Source organism: Artemia franciscana, chromosome 2 (genome assembly GCF_032884065.1).
Source record: "Artemia franciscana chromosome 2, ASM3288406v1, whole genome shotgun sequence".
NCBI classification, from domain to species: Eukaryota; Metazoa; Arthropoda; class Branchiopoda; order Anostraca; family Artemiidae; genus Artemia; species Artemia franciscana.
In genome coordinates, this window is record NC_088864.1 from 45,448,618 (window position 1) to 45,474,811 (window position 26,194).

Consider the following 26,194-nt stretch of genomic DNA (forward strand, 5'->3'; position numbering starts at 1 on the left):
TCCAAACTGGGAATGCTGATCTCCATTTCGTGGCCCTTTCGCCAGGATGCGCGATGGGGGGTTGGGTGCAATGCGGGGGGAAGGTATATGGATTATTTATACATACTTCTTCCTAAGAAACGCAATAAAGGCTACAAGAGAACAGCGGTAGGGTAAAATATCTCCTAGATTTGTATTACACAGATTATCAAAGTGTACAAGATAAATAAGTAAGCAGAATAAAGGTTTTCAGGGGTTTAAAGATTTACGTTGAAAAAAAGGTATGAAAATTAATGTGAAGAAGACTTTATTGGTTAAGTTAGGACTAAATAGGGACAAAAAGAGGATGTTACGCAACGAGAGAATTAAGCAAGTGTCTAGTTCTGTTTACCTACATAGAACATTGTTATATAAGATGGCGGAGAAAGTGCAGATATAAAATTATGATATCTAAGGTGTAGAATTCTTTTTCTCAATAAAATTTTTTTGTAAGAATATGAAATTAAAGTATTATAAATCAGATTGGGAACTGAAAGCCACATTAGTGACAGTGGTTAAGCATGATTTTGAAACCAATGGGCTTAGAAAACTTTTATGAAGAAATACTGAATAATTTCCATTTGGAATTGCCCAACGACAGTTGTATAAGCTCCTTTCAACAACCATATACCAAACAATACGTTGAACGAAAATGCGGTTTCATCTCACTGCGGTTTCATCTCAAAAAATGCGGTTTCATCTCATCTTAAATGAAATTTAAGATGTCTTTAAATGGGATGAAAAGAGACAGAAAGAAACAGTTTATACAAACAAGGAATATTTGGGTGGGAGTAAAGAGAGAAGCCAGAATAGAGTAAGGTGGAAGAAGAGGGAGCGCAGATGTACTAACCCCATGCAGCTTGATGCTGTGTTAAGTTGTTAGTAGTAGTAGCATTATTACGTATTAGTAATAGAACAGTCTGAACATTTGTTATAAATAAGTATCACAAAAATTAGTTCAAATAACTATATTTGAGCTGCACCTGAATGGATTTCTCCTTTTAATTCCTGGACTTCTATCCATTATTTCGTTTGACTTCTGAGGAGACATCACATTTGAAATCCGGGCATGTAGAGCTTGTTTTCTCTTCTGTAATTGCCGCCTCATAACATCGCTTGGATTTTGCCATGATTCACTCATATTGTCTTGTTAAATGGCTAAAAGAAATATTATTTTCAAACTTAGGTACCGTTTTAAGAAATACAAACATACCCCAGCCCTCCCTGCTATGAGGCCAGATGTAGACTAGTCCTATACTGCATAAAAAAATTAGTTTATTGTTTAATTGGCTTTATCTGGCATTATGAACCGAACATTAACGAGAAATAGGCACACAAAGGTAAAAGTCTAGAGTTGCCACTCTTTTAAATTAAACGTCTTAATAAAACAAAAGCAGTTAGGTTCCTTATTCTATGATATTACCGAATATCATGGTCCCCTAGGAATAGTCCCCTAGGAATCTATAAAAAACTAAAATGAAACACTAAAACAGTGAAATCTTATTTTGTAATATGTAGAATGTTTCTATCAATCAGATTATTATATTTCCTTCTATTGTTATCCACTTTTCAAAGCACTTGTTTGGGATCAGTATTAAAGTCTGAATCAAGGGGCATGTTTTACCTTTTAGCCAGTAAAGTTAGGTATCTAAATACTAATTAATTTGGGTAAAAATCTAGTGTGTTGAGGCTTCTTTCTATCTTGAGAAGAAGTTGAGTTAGGGAAATGAAACTTTCCAGAATGAATCCCAACATCAAAATATACCCCAGGAAGGCTCTTTCACTTTGTTTTGAAAAGTTCTGTTTCAGACAGTATTTTTTAATTAATACTCAATAAATTCCCTCAAATTTCTCAACTTTTGAATATCTGCTTAAAAAACAGTAGAATATCATTAGAGTAGATGAACAGTAAGCTTCTATTTATTCAAATAGAAATGATTTTGCCAGCAGACATCCCACCACATACTTGAAGAATAGCTTTGTAAGATTACGCACCTCCATTTGTAATGGGCCCCCGAGGGACGTTATCCCTGAAAACCCTTTAGTTCATCTCTAGCGAGAAGACCTAGGTAAATGGAGCCTCTGAAAAGGGCATGGGGGGATGGTTGCTTCCCAATAGCTCTTCAACATTCCCTAAAATTTTCACCTCAATACCCTCAGCCATTCCTTAGAAATTGGGAATACGTACTTCTGACGATCAGCCCACATACAGTGGGTCTTGTTGTGTTGGGCATGCGTCTCCAAAGCTGTGGGGCTTTATATCATCCCCACACGCCTAGTTATTTGAGTTTTTGACTGTTTTGGGTAAGATGTCTATTTTGAAATTTTTACCCAATATTTTTGGAGGAAGGAGACCAAAAAAGCACAAGGGCAATCCTAACCACTTTTTGACATCCCCCTCAACAGGTCCTGAAAGTTATGACTCAACGCCCTTAGCTGTTCTTCAAATACTGCAGATCCTCCTTTTTTATAAACTGGATGCACATAGTACTTTTTGATTTAGTATAACATACCCCTTGACATTTTCTAAAATTTCACTTTAATGCCCAAAGTCTTTTCAGATACAACAAATTCAAATATTTTCCCTTTTCCTGATTATAAATCCTGCATGTTAAACACTGGGCTAATTATATAATTTACAATCCTTGTCCTGGGGCTTTGGAGGCATTATATCCCAGGAAGTATAGCCATTAGACCTTTTGACTATTTTTTTACAAGACGAAAATTACGAAATTTTAAAAAGTATTGAGCAGAGGGGGCAACTAAAATAGCAAGGAGGTTGGGGGGGGGGTTGCCCTAATGTCTCTCTTTAATGTCTTCTCAACATATCTTGAAATTTTCATCTTAAATGCACTTAGTTGTTGTTTAGATATTACTGATATTCCCTTCTTCACAAGAAGCAAGCTCATGGTGTGTTTTGATTGTGGTCATCATCCTTCTGAACATTTCCTTAAAGCTTTACCAGCATTCCGTTAAAATTTCATACTCTAAGCCTTTTTGGAGATCCAGGATCAAAAATGCCCTCTTTTCTAATAAAAATCCTTACATGTTAACAAGCAGCAAAATACATAGCTTAGGCATATATCAATTGCCCTGGAGGCAGGGGGGTTTACCCTCTGATCACTTTTGACTTCTAAAAGAGGCATTTGCTGAACTGCCTCTTCCATTTACCCAGCTTTCCAGAAGTCTCTAGATTTAAAGTGAATACCTGCAGAATGGAAGATTCCCCAGTAAACAAATGTGGCAGCAGAGATGAGGCAGTCAACTACTGACCAATCTGTATCACCTCTGCTGATGAAAAAATACTTGAAAGCATAGTCAATTCTGCAAAAATTCAATATCTGACACAAGGTAAGCTGTTGTCCCCATGCCAGCATGGTTTCTGTTGTGATTTATCAGTTGAAACAAACATTACTGGTGCATATGAATATGTCACCAAACTTATAGACAAGGGTTTTTCCAGTAGACATAGCTTTGCTGGACTTTGCAAAAGCATTCAATAGGGTATACCACACGAAGCTGCATATTAAGCTAGAAACTATTGGTATTGCTGGAGAAACTCTTGACTGGGTGATGCTTTTCCTCAGTAATAGAAAACAAGTAGTAAGTGTTTGGAAAAAATAGGCAAGCATTTCTCTTTAATGTTGAGGAAGTGAGAATTGGAGTGCCTCAAGACACAGTCCTGTGCCCAATTTATTCAATATTTTCATTAATGATACACCTTCTAATATCAAAAATTAAATGAGCCTTCATCCAGACAATTCCAAAGTAATCAGTCCAGTCAAAAGTCCAGATAAAATAAAAAAAAAACCATTTAAGCAGACCTGGACTAATTTACCTCTTGGGTGGAGGCTTGGAAGTTGGAGTTCAATGTTAAGAAATGTAAAGCAATCCATTTTGTTAAAAAAAAAAAACTCAAGACACCAATACTGGTGTCTTGAGTTACACTTTGAGCTTGATGATACTTTTAAATCAATTGGCTATCTAAGAAATATTGAAAAAAAAAGCTAAACACATATCCATGATTTTCCTTTTGGAAAAAATGCACATTTAACATGTGTGTAGATAGAAGCTTGAAACCTCGACTGTAAGGTTGTCTGATATGCTGAATCTAATGTTGTCAATTTCCTTAAGATTGTATGTGTATTCCCTTTTTTGGAAATCAGACAAATTTTTCAAGGCTTGTAGTAATGGATAAGTCGCATTAAACTTCACAAACTTTAGACATTTGGAATCAACATGACAAGTAAATTCTTTTGATGCATTAAATGTTATCAAAATTCTGTTTTTTTTCAGTTTTGGTTACTATTGGCCTGAGTTGCTCCTTAATTACAATTCATTATACACCATAAACTGTTTGATTTCCAAATTTGACTGTTGTTTCTTCTGACAATGACCCTCTCACCCTAGGAAAAGGAATAAAAAAAACTAAAAGAAAACAATAAGAAAAAAAAAATTACCGTCCATGACTTATCACCAAAAGAGAGGAGATATGACTATGGCATTCAAGCTGCCCAACCATAAAAACTTATCCCAAATGTCTTTCAATCAGATGCCTCTTCAAAAAAGAGGATGTGATTGAACAATCTTGAAGAAGTGTACCAACTCAAAGTTGTATAGCAAATTCTTTCCCAATTGGGAGGTGAGTCTATTTAATTTGTTGGACCAGGGTAGAGTCTCTTCTGTAAGTATTGTGTCATTTAAATTATCAATTGACAAGGCATGGTGCAACAGGCCCTGGCAATTAGTTAGGGACCTGATCAGTCATCACACTATCATCACTGACTGGCAACAACAGGATCATCCCATTGCTGACAAGTGTAATGTAAGGTAATTGAAGCCTAGATGGCTTAGCCTGAGCGACTGTGTTGAATATTGGATTAAAAAAAGGTACTATTATAAATGAGTTAAACATGATGTCACAAATAAAAGTTTACCAAAAATAGAGCATAAAATTATCAACTTAAAAATGCTGCTCTTTTTGTTTTAGCATGGCTCTTTCTTGAGAGCCACTGCTGTACATGTCTACTGTTTAGTTCAAAAAGACCATGCTCAAGAGTGTTAGACTGCCTCACTTTCTTATATATCATACATAAACTGGTGGAAAAGGCTTAGAATGGTATATTTATACATTTTTCACAAAATTTAGCTAGGAAGAAAGTGAATAAATCTCTTAATTGCTTTTTTATGCTCTTTCTAAATATAATAATTGCTCCTGGGATAAATTTTATTTTTAGCCTGTAATTGGGCTCAAAAAAACTTTCATAGTTTTTACACAATGAGGTATAGTTAGAAATTAATTAGATATAAAAATTAGCTTTTAAATGACCCCTTAAAAAACTATATCTGTTTCAGTAACCTGATAGCAACAAAGAAAAAACAATAATTGCTACCCAGGCAAAATGTGATTTCCTTTATTGTTCATGGTGGGGTCAGTAAATTTCCTTTTTAGACTTTTGAACAATGATAATTCCAGTGGTACACTTTGTTTTGCAGTCACTTTCTTTTTGAAAGGATTTGGGCTCTTTTTAAAAATTCCTGCAAATTTATTTTCAAAACAACATTTTACTACTGAGATTAATTGAAACGTCCTGAATCAGCTACAAATCACAATTTTGGTAAAGGTTAAGAATAATGGCTCTTAAGAAAGAGACATACTAGAACGAAAAGAGAAACTTTTTTAGATTGCAAATTTTATACTCAATTTTATGGCATTATACATCCCTCTATTATTATTCACATTTTTAACTCATTTAACATATTATTTTTTATACAATATTCAGCAGCCTTACCCATGCTAAACCAAATATTTCTGAATCAACAAAGAATAACCAGTTTTACAACAGATCAATCAATGGAAACAAACAAATATATTATTAGATATGCATCAATTAGGAGAGGGAGTGCATTGTCACTGAAATGACAGTAAATTTCTAGACAAGCTACTTTTTGCTATCTTGGAAAGTGCTTAGGTTACAGACAGATCAGCAGACTGAAGTATGTCCTAGAAAGGTATTTTAAAGTACCTACCTTTACTCCTTCTCCCTCTACTGTAGGGGTTACTGACCATTGATGATCTTCAAAATTTCTTGTTTTCTAAAAGTGAAACTTTGCAAAATAGATTTTCTACTTATATGGAGCACAAGAAAAGCATTTTCAGCTTCACAACTTTGCTCAAACCCAATTTATAATTATTAGGTTTTCAAGATCTGTAAATACATTTCCTAAATAAAAAAAACCATTGATATGGCTTGAAATTTTACCCAAATAACAGGACATGGACTTTTACTCAAGAAATAGGAAACAGAAGAGGGTTAACACACAAGCTTGGCAATACCTTCCCAGGTTATGTTTTTTGCACTGGATTCATTACTGGAAGTTTCATTTTCCTAACCTAATCACTTTCCAAGATAGTGAAAAGTAGCTTGTCTAGAATTTTACTGTAATGACTATTATGTTGAAAAAAACATAGAATAGAGAATCAAATGGCACAACTTTTTTTCTAGATCAGGGCTTCTTAAACTATGGGTCGCGACCCCATTTGGGGTCGCGTAGCAAAATTATGGGGTCGCGAGTAGTAAAAATACAATTTAACAAAAAATGCTTTTTAACTTGTAAAATTATTGTTATAAAGAAAAATAACAATCATTGTAGATAAATATATCATAAAGTCTTCTGGTTCAAAAAGACTGTTTATACCGGCATTTCTATTCTGATGATTACAATATCTTGTATAAATTTACTATAAAACAGAAGATGTTATAGAAATTTATAAAAAATGTAGATTTATTTTTGTCAATCTCTTAAAACCGAAATAATCAGAAACCAAAAACCAAAACTGAAAACAGATGGTGCAAGAGCAATGATGGGCAAAAATATTGGTTTTAAATCATTTTTTCAAGCTGTTAATTATGATCATATAACTTTTACTCATTGCCTTATTCACCGAGAGGCTCTTGCAGTATTTATATTTGTATCAGATTAACGACGCTTCTTGACTACTAAGGTCCCTGCGTCAGCCCTGCAGTGCATTGCTACAACATGATTTGATCTCTGGGTCCCGTATTACCAAGCTAAGGTCAAACCCACTGCGCCACCACAGAACAGGCTCTTGCAGCAAAAAAATTAGCACCAGAATTGAACGATGTGCTTCAGGATGCTGTTAAGGTCATACATTTTATTAAGAGCCATGGCCTTAACAGTTGCTTATTTTCAAATATCTGTAAGGATACAGATTCCAACTACACAGCTTTGTTATTACATGCAGAAGTAAGATGGTTGTCAAGAGGTCAAAGTTTAAAAAGATTATTGTTATTAAAGGATGAGATCGAAATATTTTTAACTGAACGAAAATGTGAATTTGCTGCTTTTTTTCAAAATGACTTGTGGCTATCCAAGCTGTGTTATTTGTGTCCTGTGGTGGCGCAGTGGATTCGACCTTAGCTTGGTAAAACGGGACCCAGAGATCAAATCACGCTGCAGGAATGCACTGCAGGGCCAACGCAAGGACCTTAGTAGTCAAGAAACGTCGTTAATTCTTAAATGATAAGCTGTGTTATTTGTCAGATATTTTTGTGAAGTTAAACGTTCTTAACTTGTCTCTTTAGGGTAAAAATTGCGACGTATTTACTTCAAACAATAAAATTGAAAGTTTTATTAAAAAGATCAGCATTTGGAAAAGTAGGGTCAAAAAACATTCATTTGAAATATTTTCCAGTTTTGACAATTTTGTAATTGAGAAAATTCACTGTAAAACTTTTATTTAATTCTTAAATGATAAGCTGTGTTATTTGTCAGATATTTTTGTGAAGTTAAACGTTCTTAACTTGTCTCTTTAGGGTAAAAATTGCGACGTATTTACTTCAAACAATAAAATTGAAAGTTTTATTAAAAAGATCAGCATTTGGAAAAGTAGGGTCAAAAAACATTCATTTGAAATATTTTCCAGTGTTGACAATTTTGTAATTGAGAAAATTCACTGTAAAACTTTTATTGCAAAAACTATTGTAGATCACTTAAAAGCACTAGAAATACAGTTCCAGATATATTTTATATTAAATATTGATTTATAAAAAATAGTTTGGATTCAAAAGACGTTTTGGATTTACTTAAGTGAGATTGATCATCTGCCACTTAAAGCTCAAGGTCAAAAACAATGACTCTCTTTAAAAGAAGTTTTTAAATGGTAAATACATCTTTACCCTTTTGACTCAAAGTCACCACGCAATAGTCTGCCTGAAGGCTTTAATAGACAGAGAGGCTGACTGACATTAAAAGAGATTTCTCTTATCTCGATCAGGTTTTAACTTCTCAAGGTATTATCAAGAACAGATAAACAAATAATATTAGCCCTACAACAGAAAAGAGTTTTAACTCGAAAATCCATTGATACCGATTTGTTCCCTTTATTGAGTCTTTTTAATACTAAATGTACTTTGATCACTACATGTTGAGGTGGGTGCGCAAGTCCCTAACACAGTTCACAAACCACTCATAAAATACCCGCTGAAATGCCTTTCACTACTGGCCTAACCTTCGATTTTATATTTGTTAACATACAAAATTACTATAAAAGAAATAATTTTCAAACTGATAATAGGACTACCGCTAGTAACAGAAACTCATCATGTGAACAATCAGAATAAATCACAAAAACATGATAAAATTATAAAACAACTTCCAATTTCCACCAGCGTCATTAATTATGGTTTTTTAGGTCGCTGAAGATACTCCTGATAATAAGTTCAGGGTTACCACTGCACTACAATGAAACTAACCATTCTTTTAGTAAAATAACTGAAACAAAAAATTCTGTCGACCTTAAAAATACGGAACGTTACCACAAATAATAGTCGGGTCATCGCTCCCTCAAACCCCTAAAGGAGGAGCGTCATTTACACTTCACTGATACACATTTCAAACAGTGTTTTTAATGACTATGAAATACAAAAATAGCTTGATTATGATTAATAGAATACAAGAAAGAAAGACAGTTTACAAGAAAGAAGGAGGCAAATTCTTGGAATATGTAATTTTAAAATTATAAACACATTTATGATTTTGAATTTAGTTTTGCTGTTTTAAAAGGAGACTTCCTTCGCCACTATTTTTCGCTTTGGTTCCATTTTGTTAAAAATTATAGAAAATTAATAGCAAGTTAAAACAAATAAAACTTCAAGTAATAGCTTTTGAAACAATCTGTATAGCTTGCTACAGCGATATTGGAAGTAACAAATCAAAAATTATTCCGTTAATCGATTTTCTATACATCTTAAAGAGATAGATTTAAAATGAAGAAAACATTGAAGGAAATTTACTACATAGTAGATTAATAAAAGCAATCGAATGTTTCAAAAAATACGGATACACAAAAGAATTTTGCAAGTTTGAGCAGCAATTAATTTTTTAATATTATAATGCATACAGAAAAACTGTGTTGAACAAGGTTTGTTTTCAATGAAGCAGAAAGACAATCTAGGATTTGATTGCATAAGAAGGGGGGGGGGCTGTCTCACCATCAATATGTGTTCGTTTTCAGCGTCACGTATTATAGGATTTCATTTCTGCTCAGTTTCAGTTTTATTACTACTCTCTAATTTCCTTTGAGAAATACCTTTTTTTCCTTTTTTTGGAGGGGAGTTCGCCCTGACTACTCATTAAAATTTATAGTAGTTTGAGCTTGTTACCTACCTCCCAATCTCTCTTTTTTATGGTTGACTACCACAGTTGCTAATTCTAGTTTTATAAGAGTTTAGTTAAAATAATAAAACAAAAATTCCTGGCAAAGTGAGAGCATCTGGTTACGCTGCATACTATAAACTGTACTTCAAGTTACCTTCTCTCTCTCTCTATCTAAAAAAAATAAATAAATAAAACAGAAAAAGAAAAAATGCAATCTTGTGTTTAAAAAAAAAAAGACCACTGAGGCCAAACCTATTTACGGGTAAAACTATTTGAACTTATCTGTAGTATTTTTGGCCTATCACGGGTGTTAGGGTAGAAAAATACAGAAAACAAAACAGAAATATCATCCAAACTCGGAAAGAGTGTAAAGAAGTTTTTCTACTTAGATTAGTTTTTTTTTTCACCAAAGAGCTCGTAAATGAACTCATAACCATGCTCAATGAAAAATTTGTCTGAAAGTCAATATGCGTCATACTTGTCACATATTTCCGTTTCTTTTTTCAACAATTATTAGTTACTTTTTCCCCCATACAGTTCTAGCCAAGGCTGGAAAATGAAGAAACTCAAAGTTTGTCAGGGAGAGGGGGTTGGGGTCAAAACCGTCTAAAAGGGCTTTTAAACACACAAACTCTTCAATTTTTTTGTTATGACAATCCCTATGACCAATTTTGGCCGAAAAAAAAAACATAACGAAGAGAGAGATCGAGAGGGAGAAGGGAGAAGAGAGAGGGAGAGACCAAGCGAGAGAGTGAGAGCGAGAGAGTTGAAACAAAAGAACAATACCTTCCTGTGTTAATAACTGTCTTAAACCCCTTGTGGTTGGAGTAATTATTGCATGTATTTCCGCGATTCCACTAATGCCGGCTGCTCGAAGGAGGAGTAAAAAATTGCTAGCATAGACGTATATGTAAGGACACTGACATGCCCGAATCAACGTCACAGCTGAGTGAAAACTTTCTTGCCTGAAATTAAGGTACACAGGTATAAAAGGTACATAGGTAAATTAAGGTACACAAGATCAAAAGGTGGTCAGGAAAAATCAAAGCAAATTTTTGTTTTCAAGGTATTTGCAATATTATTCTTGATTTGGTCATCTGAAGATCATTATAACATAAAACTATAAAACACATCAAGCTAAATAATTGTCAAAGTTGTTGGGCCATTAACATTAACATCTAATCAATAGATAATAATTCAACTATACATTCTAGCTTTAGCTAATCAATAATTACAATAGCTTTGACCAACCGCAATTAAAGTTATTTGACCAAAACTTACTATCGTCATTTACTCATTAATGATGAGCAGCGTAAGTGATTATAGCTTCTATCGTTTTCGCAAAAACTCTAAAAAATAATACCATACGAGTGTTGAATCTCTGATTGGTTGACCCCCCTCCTCTAAAAAAAACAAGCAAACAAAAAAAGATAAAATATTGTATTATAATGTTGACTAAACTAACAAATAGAATTTTTCTTGGTGATGCAAAGGTTTCAAATTATCGTTATTTTCATAAACTGAATTTCATTGGTTCTTTGGAGAAGAAATTACTGCTATTAACCCTCCTTCGTAGAAGCTTATGACAAGGCATGTCAGCCACGGTAGTTAGAAAAGGACGTGACATTTTTTTTCTTCATTTTCATATACTATACAGAAACTTGTCGGACTTTTCTGTAGAATTTTGTTTTTATATTACAGAGAATACTGTAAACCAAATCGTTAGGCTCAACATACTCCATCAACTAGACTAACCTGTTTTCTCTCCTTCTTAATATACGAATATATTAATATACTTAATATATGAATAATATACGAAGTTATTTCTTCATGTCTCACTTGTAGAAAATAGCTCGAAATTTAATTTTTAATACAGATATATTTTGTCATATGTTGGAATTCTCAATAAGAAACACCAAAAACTTTTCTTGCAAAAAAAAACAACAAAAAAACAACTGGCCAATGATAGGAAACATATTTTTCAGTTTTGTCAGCCTTATAAAAAAAATTTAGGTGGCGCAAACTAACATAAAGGATATAGATAGCATTTTAAAAGGGTTATGATAATAATAAAATATAATAAATAATAATATAATATGAAAATAATTTTATTATTTTTTAATCCACTAATTTAACCTAGGAAAAAAAGTTAAGCCTGAACTACTAAAAGACTAACACAAGAGGGTATCTAACCCAACATGCGGATCAACTGGTCCAGCTTTGACTTCGAGAAAGATGCTTCATCTAACTAGTAAGAATTGAATGATCCTACGCTGGAATTAAAAAATAAGACAAGAAAAGAACTCTATTTCATCCTAATTTACGCTTTATTTTCTTATTTTCGGTACCAAAATTATGAACCAAATGTCCCTGTTTCTTTCTGTTTGAGTAGGGTGCTTCAAAAATATGGAAGAGAGTGCTTCAAAAAATAAGAAATATGGAACTTCATGATAAATAATGACAAATAATGGTGCCGTGTGAAGCTTAGGACTAAGGCGCTTTATGATGCTTATAGTGCTAAATATTATGGTGTTTTATGATGCTTAGGACTTTGGTGCTTTACGATGATTATGGTGCTTTAAGACGTTTATAGTGCTTAGGATTAACGTTCATATGATGCTTCAGATTAGGGTGTTTTATGATGCTTATAGCGCTAAGGATTATGGTGCTCTATGATGTTTATAATGCTTAAAACTAGTGCTTTATTATTCTGCTAAGAATGGTACTTTCGAGGACAACAAAAAGGCTAAATATCATAATAGATCTGCTAGGATGACGATAAGCAGGAGGGACTAATGTTTCTTATTATCCGATATTTTTGTAAGACAATAATAACAAATCATTATAGATAATTAACTCTGTCACCGCACTCTTAAGCAATATTTATTTTTTCACTCACACTATGCAATAGCATAATACGAGAAATAACACAAAAAAAGCAACAACAAAGAGAGAGAAAAGGAACTCAAAACTGAAAGTCTGCTAAAGATAGTGATGCGGAGAAAACGGACACATGCTGTATTTGAGAGTTTTCTGGAAAGTACTTCCAGTTTAATATAGTATAATATAAGAAAATTGATTTTTTTTTAAAAGCAAAAATCCGATTTGTGTCCAAGGTCCCAGAAACAACACAAATTCACAAAATCTAAAAGAATTAATCAAAATTCTTTTAAATTCTTTTTAATTTAGAAAGCATACATTCAAAAAGGAATAGAACGACCGCAACAAGTTGAGTAGAAAACTGGGGAAGCCAGCAAACCTTTTGTATTCAGTGCAAACATCAGTATTGATTCATAGTTCAAGGTGTGAGGACCTCTTTTTGGATTGAACCTATCACTAATATTTGGTAAAGGATTATCGTCTCTACCTGACCTATAGCCGATATTTTCATAATAATTAATTCAGTGTCCAAAGAATCATAAATAAGCGGATTATTTTCAGACTTGAGTGAAAATTCCCTTGGGAACAGTGATTTCTCTTATCGATATTTTCTTGACCTATATATGATATAGGTCAGGATTAAGCAGTTGCAAAAATAATTATAATTTCCGATATTATAGACGATTGCGTTACGATAAAGGTGAGAGGAGAAAAGTGAGCAGAAGGGTGGGGGAGAGCTGTTTGCAAGAGCCGTGGTACCCGCCGGGCTTGTCCCTTAAATTGCGGGGACAAGGTAGGCAGCCTCCAACGCTTCCCTTACTTCTCTCGCAAGTGAACCTTCAATCTAGAGAGAATGAGAACTGGTAATTGGTGCGAAGATGAACTTTTCTACAATCCTATCCTGTGCTTTGTACAGAAAAATCTTGCTAAAGGAGTTTCGCCCGATACGATAAAAGAGTACATGGCCGATTTCTTTGAGTCTTCTTCTCTTTGTGAGACCCGTAAATTGCTTTTTTTAAAGCTTTTTCCGAATGAAGTCCCATCAAAGCGCGTAGGAGCCAATGCTGCATTAAACTGTGCTTCGGACATTATTTCTTCGTTTGTAAAGTGCGATTCCCAGAACATAAAGCTTCCGGACTTTGTTATCAAATGTCCCAGCGAAGTGCCAATAATCCCTGTTGATGCCTTCAGTGCCAAGGTGAACTCTTGTCTTGAACAGCTGCGTGATATTGCATCCAAGGTTACTGAGGGACAGTCTAAGCTTGTAGCCCCTACTCAAAACACGAAAAAACCGTCCTACGCTGTCGTTGTAAAAAACCCACCCCCGGAGCTCAGCGACCCTATCCTTCGCATGAAGAAGCTCGAAACGTTGGATGGTCACGACGGGATCGTAAATCTGAAATCTAAGCCACACAGCAGAAGCTGGGTTGTGATGGTACGTGATAAGCGCTCAGCCGACACGCTGGCTGCAGCTGTTACTAGCTCCATTCCGAACGTTGAAACCAAAGTAATTGATAAAAAGCCTTTAGCTGTTGTCCGTGAAATACCCCGTAACTATTCAAGAGCTGATTTAGAGGCCTCAGTGGAAGAACTTATTAGTGCTAATCAAATCGGCAATTCTCTCACTTTTCGCCTCGAGTTCATCGACAAAACCGCTCTGAACGCGGTACTGGAGTCTGGAATCCGTATTGGGTACGAAATTTTTCGCGCTAAGCCCTTTCAATCCATTCCGCGTCGATGCTTTCGCTGTCAAAGTACTGATCACCTGATTGGAGCTTGTCTCCACTCACCAGCACATCCCAAGTGTTCCAGATGTTCTAGCCCTCATGCGAATTCCAAGGAAAACCCTTGCCAAGCCTCGCCAAAATGAGCAAATTGTACTGTGGAACACGTAAGTTTTAGTCTGAAATGCAAAGTTCTCCGATCGGCTCTCAACAACGCTAATAAATGAACGCTCAAACTCCGTTTAGCTTTGTGTCCCTTAATATTAATGGTACAAGAGCAAGGATCTACTGATTAGTGAGCTGCTTGAAAATAATATGGTGTTTCTACAGGAGCACCTTCTCTCTAAAGTGAATGTTGATAGCCTAAAGCGTCTTCGGATGATAGATTATCATCTATTAAAGTGCCTTTCCACTAATTGCAAACATCTGTATCTACAACTTCAACTCGGATAGATATCAACTCGTATTATCAGCAAATAGTGTTCTGTCTAAAGTCTGCCGCTAAAAAAGCTGTTCCCTCCGAGTGCGTGCAAACGGGTACTCGCAATCCCTTTTGGAAAATTGATCCTAAAGTGAAGATGGCTAAACAAAAAGCTGAGTTCTGGCTCCGTATGTGGATAGCCTGTGATCGTCCTTCTTCTGGTTCAGTACATCAAATAAAACACAAAACCAAACGAGAGTACAAATATTCCCTGCGTAGAGCGAGACTGAATGCCTGGGATGGTCCTTGTGACAAGAAATCCCGGGATCGTGTTATAAACAGTGTAAAGTGTTCACCTCCAATTAATTCGTCTCTTCGGCTATGTGACTTCGTTTCTCATTATAAAAATATTTTGCTTTCATTTAATATTAATCTCCAAAATCATTTTACAAAGCTCGTCAACTCAATCCTCCCAATTCGTATCAACCAATCTCAAGTGTTGTCGATAGAATCTGGTGTTATACTCCGAGCTCTTAAGCAAGTGAATAAGTCTGAGTCTCTCGATAGTGATGGTCTTTGCTTCAAGTTTTTTGCTTATGATTGTCCTGAACTGCTGAAGCATTTGCAGTTATTGTTTCAGATGTGTTTGGCACAGTCCGTTGTGCCAGATAGTTTTTTATCCGGTTGTATATCTCCCATAGTTAAGAGGGGTAAGGACCCCAGTGCTTGCTCTGATTGCCGTCCTATCACTGTGTCTTGTTTTATTAGTAAGCTATTTGAATATGTACTGCTACCAGCCACACTATCCACAGTAGGCCTTTCAGTTAATGCCTCCAAATGTGTTTTTGTATTTTGGGAGTCCTCCCTCAGCATCACCTCTTTGCTTGGGTTCTTCAACTATACCATGTTCAGCAAGTATTAAATGGTTGGGTCTCTCTTTTTTCACGTCACTTTCGTCTACTTGCTCCGCTATTACGTCCAGCGTGCTGAAAAGTATGCGGGTTGGATACGCGAAAATTTCATCAAATCGTGGTCGGTATAACCGAAAAGGACTTTGCCGTCTTTATTCTAGTTTTTGCGCCCCTGCTGTTTTTTATCTTTCTGGTTTTGCTTTCCTCCTTCGCAAGAAGGATACAAAGAAAATACGCTCAGGATATTTTAAGTATTGCAAGTATTTGCTGCGTCTGCCTCGGTGGTATTGAAATCATACAGTCGTTTCTAAATTTGACATCGTTGATGCGCCCTCGCGACTGAAACATTTATCTTAAGATATATGTCTTAAAACTCGGCAAATAATTGGTGTTTTTGAACCTCTTTGGCCATTTTTTGAATTGAGGTAATTTACTTATGTTGTATGTTGTCATGCTACTATGTTATTTATGTTGTTATGTTTTTTTCTTTTTTTTTGTGTGTTTACTCCACAGTTTAATGTACTTTGTGGGTTATAAATCAATTATTATTATTTTAACAAACTTATCAAAAACTCAAGCAAAACAGAGACAAGGCAAAAAAGATCACAGAGTAGGAGGAGTGAAGCAAGATAAAGAGTAAATGTGAAAGAAAAAATATCCCGTTATTACCTCGAACCAAATTAAAACATCCCTTTCGAGATAAAAGGCATGCTTTATATTATTTCTAATAATATGTGACCACACATTTTTAGTCAACTATCTAAGGATTTTTCTTAGAATGCGTTGTCGATAACTAAGCGAATTTTTTGATTTAGTCGTTACAGTTTAATAGGTACATAGACCTACAATGAAATATGTTATAATAACAAAGTGGTAATAAATTATTATAATTAGAATGATGTGTGAAAAGTAACATATAAAAGTCACATAAACCAACACCTGGTAAAACTTTCGTTTTGTGTATTGTTTGTCATTATTGTAAATAATAATAATAATAATCAAATTCTTGCGCTATTCACTCAAAAGTTGTGTCTTTCCAACGAAACTCTTAAGTAGAATTTGGATGGCAAAAAAAAAGGTTCATCGTTAGCCTTTCAAATTTCAAATCAAAGGAGAAAGAAAGAACAATATAAAGTACTTTTCATTGGGCGGATAAATCTTATAAGCTTCTATCGAATCAATGCTTATCTTTTCTTGAAAGAAATTTTCACAGAATAATATTGAACTTCAAAAATGTTGGAAGATGATATAATTCCATCCTTGGAATGCCTCTTTAAGCAATGGATTCTAAGATGTTGAATAGAAAAGATATATGGCACATTCAAAATGACATGTTGCTAGTAGCGATATTAAGCCAGTTCAAAAACATCATGTAAACTAATGCTAGCAATATTCGCTCATATTTAAGCATTTATTCCAATCCACACCCTATAAGACCGTTATTTCCTAGAGTGCTTTTCAAAATTATAGCGAATACTAATCTTTGAGAAATACCATTATTCGCTAGCCATACACATACATTGCTACAAGAAACAGACAGCAGTGGATGCTATCTCCATCCCCAACTAGTTGGGATCCTACTGACTTCAAAAAATGTTATTAGCCGAATATCTGTATGAGAAACGCCTCATTATGAATGGAGAGTAAATTAAGTACCAGTCTTTAAATAAGGCATTTTGTGCTTGCTCTTCCATTAAAAGAGGTGTTCCAGATAGCTTGTTAGTCCGAGGAAACAATGGTAACCAGGGAATTGAAGGATGTTGCCAGTATAAGCATTTTTGATGGAACCGCGCGTTTGCACCAGTGTCAATGGAAGCCATGTTATCGTCACTATCAGTCATAGATAAACATCGACTAAAACTAGTGACACCAGAAGCTTCTTCAGAAGTCTGAAAATAAGAATAAAATGATCTAGTATTTATTTCCTCTGAATTTAAAGTCACAAAGCAGACAGCCTTTTTCAATACTTTCTTTTTACAACAAAATAGTAAAAACAGAAATAGAGTGGAGTAAACATTATAGAAATGGACTGTCAGAAGTTCTTACTTTCAACGACAAAATAAAAGCTCAAGCATAAAAGTGTCCTTGTTTAAAAGTGTCCCCCATCCCCCTATGAGAGACCAACCAATAAAACCGTTCTGTTTAACCTCGTCCTTCAACTCATTTAATCAAACCGAGAAACATACGAACAGACAAATTGAAGACATAATCACCTGCTATAAACCAAAGAAAAAATGGAAAAAAAAATAACAAAACCGAGCTTAGCCATAGAAAGAAGAAAATATCGTAAAAGAAACAAATAATTTCATGTGACAACAAAATAAGATGTGAAGATCACAAAATCTTTGGCTAAACTATTGTAATTGTATAAAAAAGCGCAAATGAAGCTAACTAGAATACTCAATAAAAGTGAATCTTTGAGTTGAGGCTTTAAAGCGAAAAGATAGGCAATAAACAAGTACTAATACCATACAGGGCATTAGACAAAAAAGACCTCTTTCCTGCGAACTGCTGTTACGAGTGAAATTGAGAACCATTAATATGTACATCAGAAACCCAACAAGAACTAGCTTTGGAACTGGTATATAGCAAAATTAAAGAAGCACAGACATCTATAAGATTTTACAACTTCATATAAGATGGTGCTGACCGTTTTTTGCCCAAGATCACATAGTTTTCATTCTTATCAGGTTCTCATATTGTTTAGCACGAATACATTCCTTTTAAGGGCTGGACATACGCTATATTTCCAACTAAAACAGCTTTATCTCTTCAAAATGACCGTATTTGACGCAAGCTTTCGAACCAAAATTACTTTCAAAATTAACACTAATTTTGAGTGCTTTATTTTTCTACGTGGATTTGTATATTTCATAAGCCACAAGCGCTATATTTACTGTGAAGGTATTATAAAGATTCAAGCATATGAAATGTCCCTCATTATACTGCTTGATGGCGACAGCCTTTGTTTTGATTAGAAAAATTGTACTTTATTTTAAAAAGATAATGCACCTAAATAAACCAAATTTCTCAAAGCAGCGTTAAACAAAAGCTGAAACGTTAAGATGAAGTGCAAGGACCTGAGGGGCGGTGTCTCTCTATTTGAGATAGCCCTGATTATGATATTAACAACAGAAAGACATGACAACAAACAACAAAGAGAGATGAAACTCAACAAAAAAAAAATCTCAAACGAGACTGCGGCCAGTAGAGAGAAAAGAGATGAAAGACTAAAATAACGCGGATATTTCGCCTGTATCTAAACTAGGCGTCCTCAGCACAAGATAAAATACTAAACTAAAAACAAATAAAACCACCACCAACAATAATAAATACAATTATCGCTACTGATCCACGTAGGGAAAAGAAGCTAGTTGAGTTACATCAATGAGAACATCAAAGCTACTGAGGAAAAATTATGAAAATTTAAACGGACAATGTTATGCATACCTAAGCTGACTGACTTACATATACACAGACTGACTGAGTTTATGCCCATTTAGATTTAGTTTTATCCTCTCAAAGTTTCCTACTAAGTAGCAAATTTTTATTTCATTTCATCCAGAAGCGATTTTATTACCATACGAAATTCTTTTTAATTGTCTTACATTCTCTTTACCAAATTTTTGTGCGAAAATGTTCCGGAAAAATTACCTAGGGGCTTTTTCCCACGTGTTTTGTTTTCTGAGAAATAATTTCCAATAGAAGGGGACATTTCTGGAGCGATCACAAAACCAATTAGAAATTAAAGTTTTATTCAAATAAAAGAATGCTAAGGAGAATTTTTCAGGGTGAATCGTCCGCAAGCAATTTTACAGGCAGGAGGATTCTCAGGGGGGATGGAACTCTTTGGAAGGAATTTGACGGGGGTTGGGGTGCACTTTACGTTGCATAAAATTTCCACGGAGGAGTTTTCCGTGAGGGAGAGGGGTATATTTCATAGAGGTTGAGCCAGATTTACCGTTATTATTTGAAAAACAAACAGATATTATTACATATATGAAGGGTTGCCCCCTCCTCAGTACCTTACTCTTTACAATAAAGTTTTACTATTTAATAAAAGTGAAAAACGGGGGTCGCTTAATTAGACTAGGAAGCTTTTTTAAAAGCGCCAAGAGCTTTAGCGTAAAGACCAATGTATTGAGAAGGGGGCAATCCTTCATGTACGGAATAAATCTGCCAAAATTAATATGCAAATTTTGTTTTAATTTTTCATGTACGGTAGGACAACTTCGAACCTACATTAGTTGAAAAACGTTCAGAAATTAAATTAAAAAACAAGGGACGTGTAAGTTTCTTAAGCCTATGCCGGACTCTATTTTTATGATTATCTCTCTTTGCAAATAAAAACAATATTCTGTTTTGTTAGGTAATACAGGAAGTGAGGAGGGGGATTTAGGCCTAACCCTCCCCTCCTATTCCGCTCCCAAAATTCTGACATTTTGCAATTGTTCCTATGGCTTCTGACTTTTCTATATTTTTTCCCTTTTTTTCTTTACATTCTTTCCTCTCCCAAAATATACCTTCCTGTATAATTAATTGCCATTGGAAGCCAATTTACTTTACATATGTAAATGACACATACGTTAGATGCCATACAGATTATACAAACTAGCAATACTATCCAAACACTTAGCAGGCTAAGACTCACATTTTTAACAAGAAAAACAAAATTTTCCCAGAAATACATACCCTGAGCGTGGTACTCCATTGGAAATTCTGTTTTGAAGTGATAAACATCCTGCTTTTCAGAGACCAGTCTACAGGTAGAGAATCAAAACCCTTAGGTTCAAATACTTCATCCTAAGAAAAAGATAAATAATCAGATAAATAAGCAATACAACATTCTAACATTGCACCATTTCTAGTGAAATGGTGCAATGTCGTATAAAATCAAAGCTTGTAAAGAGCAATTACGTTTAGGACCAAACATAGATTAATGAACAACACGATGGGCCAATATGCCATTTGAGCCAGCCTAGCAAAGGGCACACAGGATCGACCCTTCCATGATAAAATAGCAATAAGATTATCATGGCAGGTAACAGTACTTAAGGCATTCAAGACGGCTTTAGCATACTTATGTAAGGCACAAACCTCCAATTTTGTCGAAGAGATAAATTTGATTATATAATTAATAAAAATTTGATTATTTGATATATAATATAATTAAATTTGATTATTTGATTATATAATTTTTGATTAATTTGAAATAAATACATTGGAAAATTTGAAGTCAACTTCTCAATGAAGGTTGATTTATCTTTAGTTTTCTTTAAAGTACAATTTATCATAGTTTGGCGATGATTACTGAAAAAAAAAACTTTGGAAGAAGTTTGTTCTATATCCAATAAACACGCATTGATCGACAATGCTACAATTTAAAATAGTCTACCAAATCTAAAGACTAAAAAAGATCCAAACAAATGTTTCAGAGCCTACCATTTTAATTCATTAGATTTTAAATATCCACATCTCTACATATGTGCCTTTTGACGAATTTGTGCTTCTACTACAAGGTATTTTATATTGCCAACCGTGTTCATTGAGTACCCTCCCTTAAACGTCAACCTTATATAATTATTTCAGTTGTTCTACAATTTAGTTTCCCGCTGGATAAGATACTTGATTCGTATAACTGCAGTCCTATCTACCCTCAAAGATTATTTTCGGGCTCCTTCTTTCATCAAGCTGCTGACGTAACCCCTATATAAGCTATAATCTTCTGTTACACTGAGTAGATGCGGCATGCAACAAAAAGCTGTCTCAAAATCTCTTTGGAGGGGGGGGGGCACCCATAGGGCAAAAACCGTATGGTTGACCATCGTAGACAATTTTCGAAAGACGAGTATCAGATAACACCTTTTTAACAGCATGATTAGTGGTATCGGACCCAACAAAGTACCCAAGACGTTACCATTCTTTTGGCCAGTTGAATCAATGGTTTATTTTCTGTAGAAACTTACTTCAAGGAGTCTGCAGACAACTATGATGGGAAAGTCTCCTCAGGGTAACACCCCCGAACGGGTAAGCCGCGCCCAGCTTCAAAAGCAATATACAGCAAAAATTCTATACATAAGTATTGTGTCACAAAATTAATTCCAAAAAGGCAGGGTTAAAGTCTATCTGTTTTAAAGCTAACTTATTTCGGCTAGCGTTGCTTTTGAAGCTGCTTCGTCCAATATTAACACCTCTAGCCCATGAGTTCTTAACATTTTTACAAACCCAGACCCAAAATAGATTACAACATGTTCCTGCTAACCCTTTTCCCCCTTCGCTTGAGAGTCAAAGTAACCATAATTAAAAGAGATTCCAGAGATGGATTAGTATAGACTCAAGGGTTCCACCCTTGATTAAAGGCTTCTGCTCTACAGTCTGATAAAAGAACCACCCCCCTCCTGACGGTTGCTTTTCTTAGCTTGAGCTGTATTAAATTGAATAAGAGCTTTGCTGTCTATATTAAAGTAAAATGCAATATTCAAACTGAAATACGTAAAAACTCCCCAAGTTAAAGTTTAGGCTGCCACCTTATAAACTTTTCATACATATTTCGAAAGATTCGCTTTACTAACCTACTCTTTGAAAAAACAAGAAGAGGGATAGTGAAGCGAATCGTAACGGTCAAGGTTTTACAATGATTAACACAATTAAAATCTTTGAATTTGTTCGCCATAACTTGTTTTTTAAAGAAATTAATTTTAACTCTGAAAATCAAAACAGAATACCAATGAAGATACCTCATTAATGAACTAAAAATGATATCTTTGCTAATAGCCTTGGAATGAAAAAACATCCTAATGAAGCATATCAGAACAGCTCACCATTTTCATAATGTTTAAGGGATTGGTCATACGATAGTTAAGATCCGATTTAATGTTGTTTTTTTTGTGTTTTTCAATGTATCAAAATATGCAAGAAAAGCTATTATGGGTGACAGCCAGCTCTTTACATTGGGTCATTTTTACACTTGTTAAATTTGTACATCGCTCTTTACATCAATCAAGAACACAATGCTATTGTACATCTTGTTTCTGATAATCTTTCTTTTCGTTATATACGAATTTTCAGGAATACCTAAATCAGAAAATAAGTCAAATATATTTTAGAAAAAGGTTCTTTTTAGAATGATTTTTATTTCCTATTCAAAAGAATTTTGGTTTATTGCAGGAAAGTGGTAAGAGTCTAAAATCTACAGTTTTCCAATGATACTGTGAACTTCAGCCGAGAGGCACAAATACGGTATTATATTTATAAAAGGTGCATAAGATTCTTGGTTGGCCTCAAAAATGACGGATTTTTTATAGTCCTTGAACCAGAGTCTACAGTGTTTAACTTGGAATAGAGCTTCATTCTCTACTTCTGAAATATCTACAATGAGAACTATTTGAAGTTGTTCCACCAACCTTTACCTTTTGTTTCTTACTGGCCATATTTCTGCTTTTAATTAAAAAACTGAGTTTCACTAAGAAAGCAAGCCGCCAGCTTATTTAATAGAATAAGGTGCCTTTTCTCTAAAGCCTAGAAGTGCTTACGGTGCGCGACGATTCCGAGGCCACGTAGCCAAAATGTTATCATAATCATTAGCAGATAAATTGAGGTTTAAAAATGTAGCATTATTCCATGGATCTAAAAGTGCTACCATCAACTTTCCACAATTTCAATTGAGTTTTTATTTTAGTTTTTTTTTTTAAGTCCGGGAGTCAGGCAGAGTAATGGTACTACATGCACATCTTAAGCTCTAATTGGCAAAAATGGATCTTACTTTTCGCTCCTTTCTTAGTAGTGATATTCGAAAGTTGGCCATGGCAAAATAATCAACTTTTGGACAGACAGATAATTTTACTATTTTTTCATGCTGGTCAGTAACTTTAAGGGCACTTAAATCACAGTCATCAAGATATCTACCAGAATGGGTTATACTATCCCAGTTAGGCCCTTTTCAGAGTGCCAGCTAAATTCGAATTCTGCGGCGAAGGAAGAGAGAAGAGGTCCCTAAATTCTTTCCATAAGCATCTTTACACGAGGGAACCGTAAGACCCTAAACAAACTTGGTAGGAAATAAGAACTAGACCAATGGATAGGAACTGATTGTGAACAACTGGTGAAACTTCTGCGGGATAGGGAGGGCGAGTGAGGGTATCCGAATTCCATTTGTTCAGACTAACTACTACAGAGGCTGGTTAAATTTACTCAATTATATCTTGGCTAACAGCCACACGTTTGGTATCAGATTTCATCTTCACCTTTTGAGGGTCCCAAGTCCAATCCAATAGACACTGTCCATTGTATTGCTCCGCAGCCGTTATCCCCAGGTCACAGCCAATACAAAACTTTCCCGGATCTTGGTAACAGAGGATTTAGTTTCAATAAGCTTGTTTAAAATGTTGTGCCTACCACGGCAACCGTATCAAATATTATTGTCGTAACGACCATAACACGCCCATCCCTATCTTCTAACAATTAAGTTGAAATTTCACTAAACATCACAGAAGCATCAAAGTAGCTTAGCAACCTTGGAAAAAGGACATCATGGACAACAAGCATCAAAAAGGAGCTGAAGGTTTAGCTGAGAGGGAAGGAACGACGCCATGATCTTTGCTACGGTGCGGTGTAGAAAGACCCCCTTTCAATCCCTATTTTTAAATAATGTTCCATTTCTATATGTTTAAATTTCTTGATAATAATTACTGACAATAAATATTAAAGACCTCTATCAAGCTATTGACTGGCTCCTTGAAGAAAGTTGAGAAGTTGATAGGAACATTGGTCATACTCGGCTTCTTTGTCGGCTGAGAATTTAAGGACTTGAACAAAGCTGCGTCTGAAGCTTCCTCATTTTCAATTACAAATTTTGGCTTTTTCGATGGAGACTGTCTGAAAGAGAAGAATTACATTTGAAAAAAAAGGATAAAGATCCTCCAGAGCCATTGCTGGCGCGTTGGGCGTCGAATCGACGTTTCAGTTGCTGAGTCTTTTTACATGGAGAAGTAGTAAGCTTGCCACCCAACCTTGCTGCGGCGGGGATCGAATCCTGGGCCCTGCATTGCACAATCATACTTATTTATTAGAAAACCTAGCAAAACAAGAATAGGTATAAAAAAGACGTAAACCTTATGCATGACCAAACACAAATATATGATCTCAGCCAAAAACATACGTCTTTGGATTAAGCGTCTTAATTGAGAGGCACAAATCCCAGATTAATTACCTTCATAAAAAAGAAGTAATTGAAAAATACGACATAATTAATTCTGAACGCAGTGTACTAATGATTTGGTTGATATTATGTTATGTACATTTTTTTTTACTTTGCTTGTAGGTTTTAGTGTTGATTAAAAAGTTTAAACAGACTGTGCTGATGACATTTCAATATAGCGTTAGTCAAATCAGTATTTAAATACAACGTTCTTTCTTTACTCAATGACAAAAACTTGTTGATCGTCAAGGACTATTGATCTACATCTCAGGAATTCTTTTTCCAATTCTTAGCAGTTTAACTTGAGGTGGGGAACCTACAATAAAAAACCTTCTAGATTTTACAAAATACTGCAAGTAGGTGAAGCAAATGGGCCAAAACAGAGAGAGAAATGCAACTTAAAAAAAAAATGCAATTTGCAAAATAATAATAATAATAAAAAAAGATCGTGGATTGTCAATTTAATTGGCATATACTGATATTTATTCCTTAAAGCTTATATATTTTTTTAATTATAAAAGTAAGATATTGAAAACATTTCAAAAAACCTATTTTGTTTTCAGTAAACAAAAACTTTTTTTTTAGTAAAAATGCAAAATGTAAGTAAAGTTGTTTTCAGTAGGTATAGGTACTGAGTACCTAGTGAGTTACCTTCTCAGTAGGAGCATCCCCCAGGCTACTCAGTGCGTCCCCAGGTGCCGGATAGGGGAACGTCCTACATATATATAGGATACCTCCATAGAGATGGAAGGCGCAGACCAAAGGAGGACCCAGTTTTTGGGGGGTCTTAAAATATAACTGGAACACCCTCACCCGGGGGACATAAATACAGTTGGAGGAGGAGGATGGCCCCTCTGATGTGCACTGGGCAGGACCCACCGGCGTGTAGACACGTCCCGCCAGTCATAATCCACTCCCCCAGCAACGGACAAATTGTTGGTGATGCAGGATGCCATAAAGGCGCATTATCCGTAAGAGATATAGTCGGCCCCTGCCAGGAACAGAGAGGAGTGGCTTACCGCTGTCCTGACATCAGCCAATAAACCCCTTTTTCACTTTTACGATGATTATGAGCAAACAAATCAATGTGAGAACCAGTGCTACCGCGTTCGGGTAAACCGACAGTGCTACAGCGTCCAGGGAAACCGTCGATGCTACCGCGTCCGGGGCAGCCGACGATACGACGATCTTAAATCGCCCCTCAGCTTTGACAACTCCACTCTTAGAGGCCATTATATCACCTAAATCAACTTTGTCAATTGGTACCCTCAACATCACAACACTTGCAAAACAAAAAAAAAGGGATCTCCTCCTGAGAGAGATAAACCGTTACAACTGGGACACAGTCGGTCTATCTGAAACC

General features: G+C 35.2%; 2 protein-coding genes across 5 annotated transcripts in view; one reads left to right on the forward strand and one right to left on the reverse strand.

Moving 5' to 3' along the window:
- LOC136042636 (protein downstream neighbor of son homolog) overlaps positions 1–26,194 on the forward strand; it is a 78,719-nt gene that overhangs the window by 25,509 nt on the left and 27,016 nt on the right. The window lies entirely within an intron of this gene.
- On the reverse strand, positions 6,738–24,531 carry LOC136043998 (protein downstream neighbor of son homolog). The gene is made up of 5 exons (XM_065729087.1): positions 24,344–24,531; positions 20,328–20,438; positions 17,292–17,524; positions 10,486–10,664; positions 6,738–6,760 (listed from the first exon to the last, which is right to left on the reverse strand). The coding sequence occupies exons 1-5, from the start codon at positions 24,404–24,406 to the stop codon at positions 6,738–6,740; spliced, it is 609 nt and encodes a 202-aa protein (XP_065585159.1). The 5' UTR covers positions 24,407–24,531.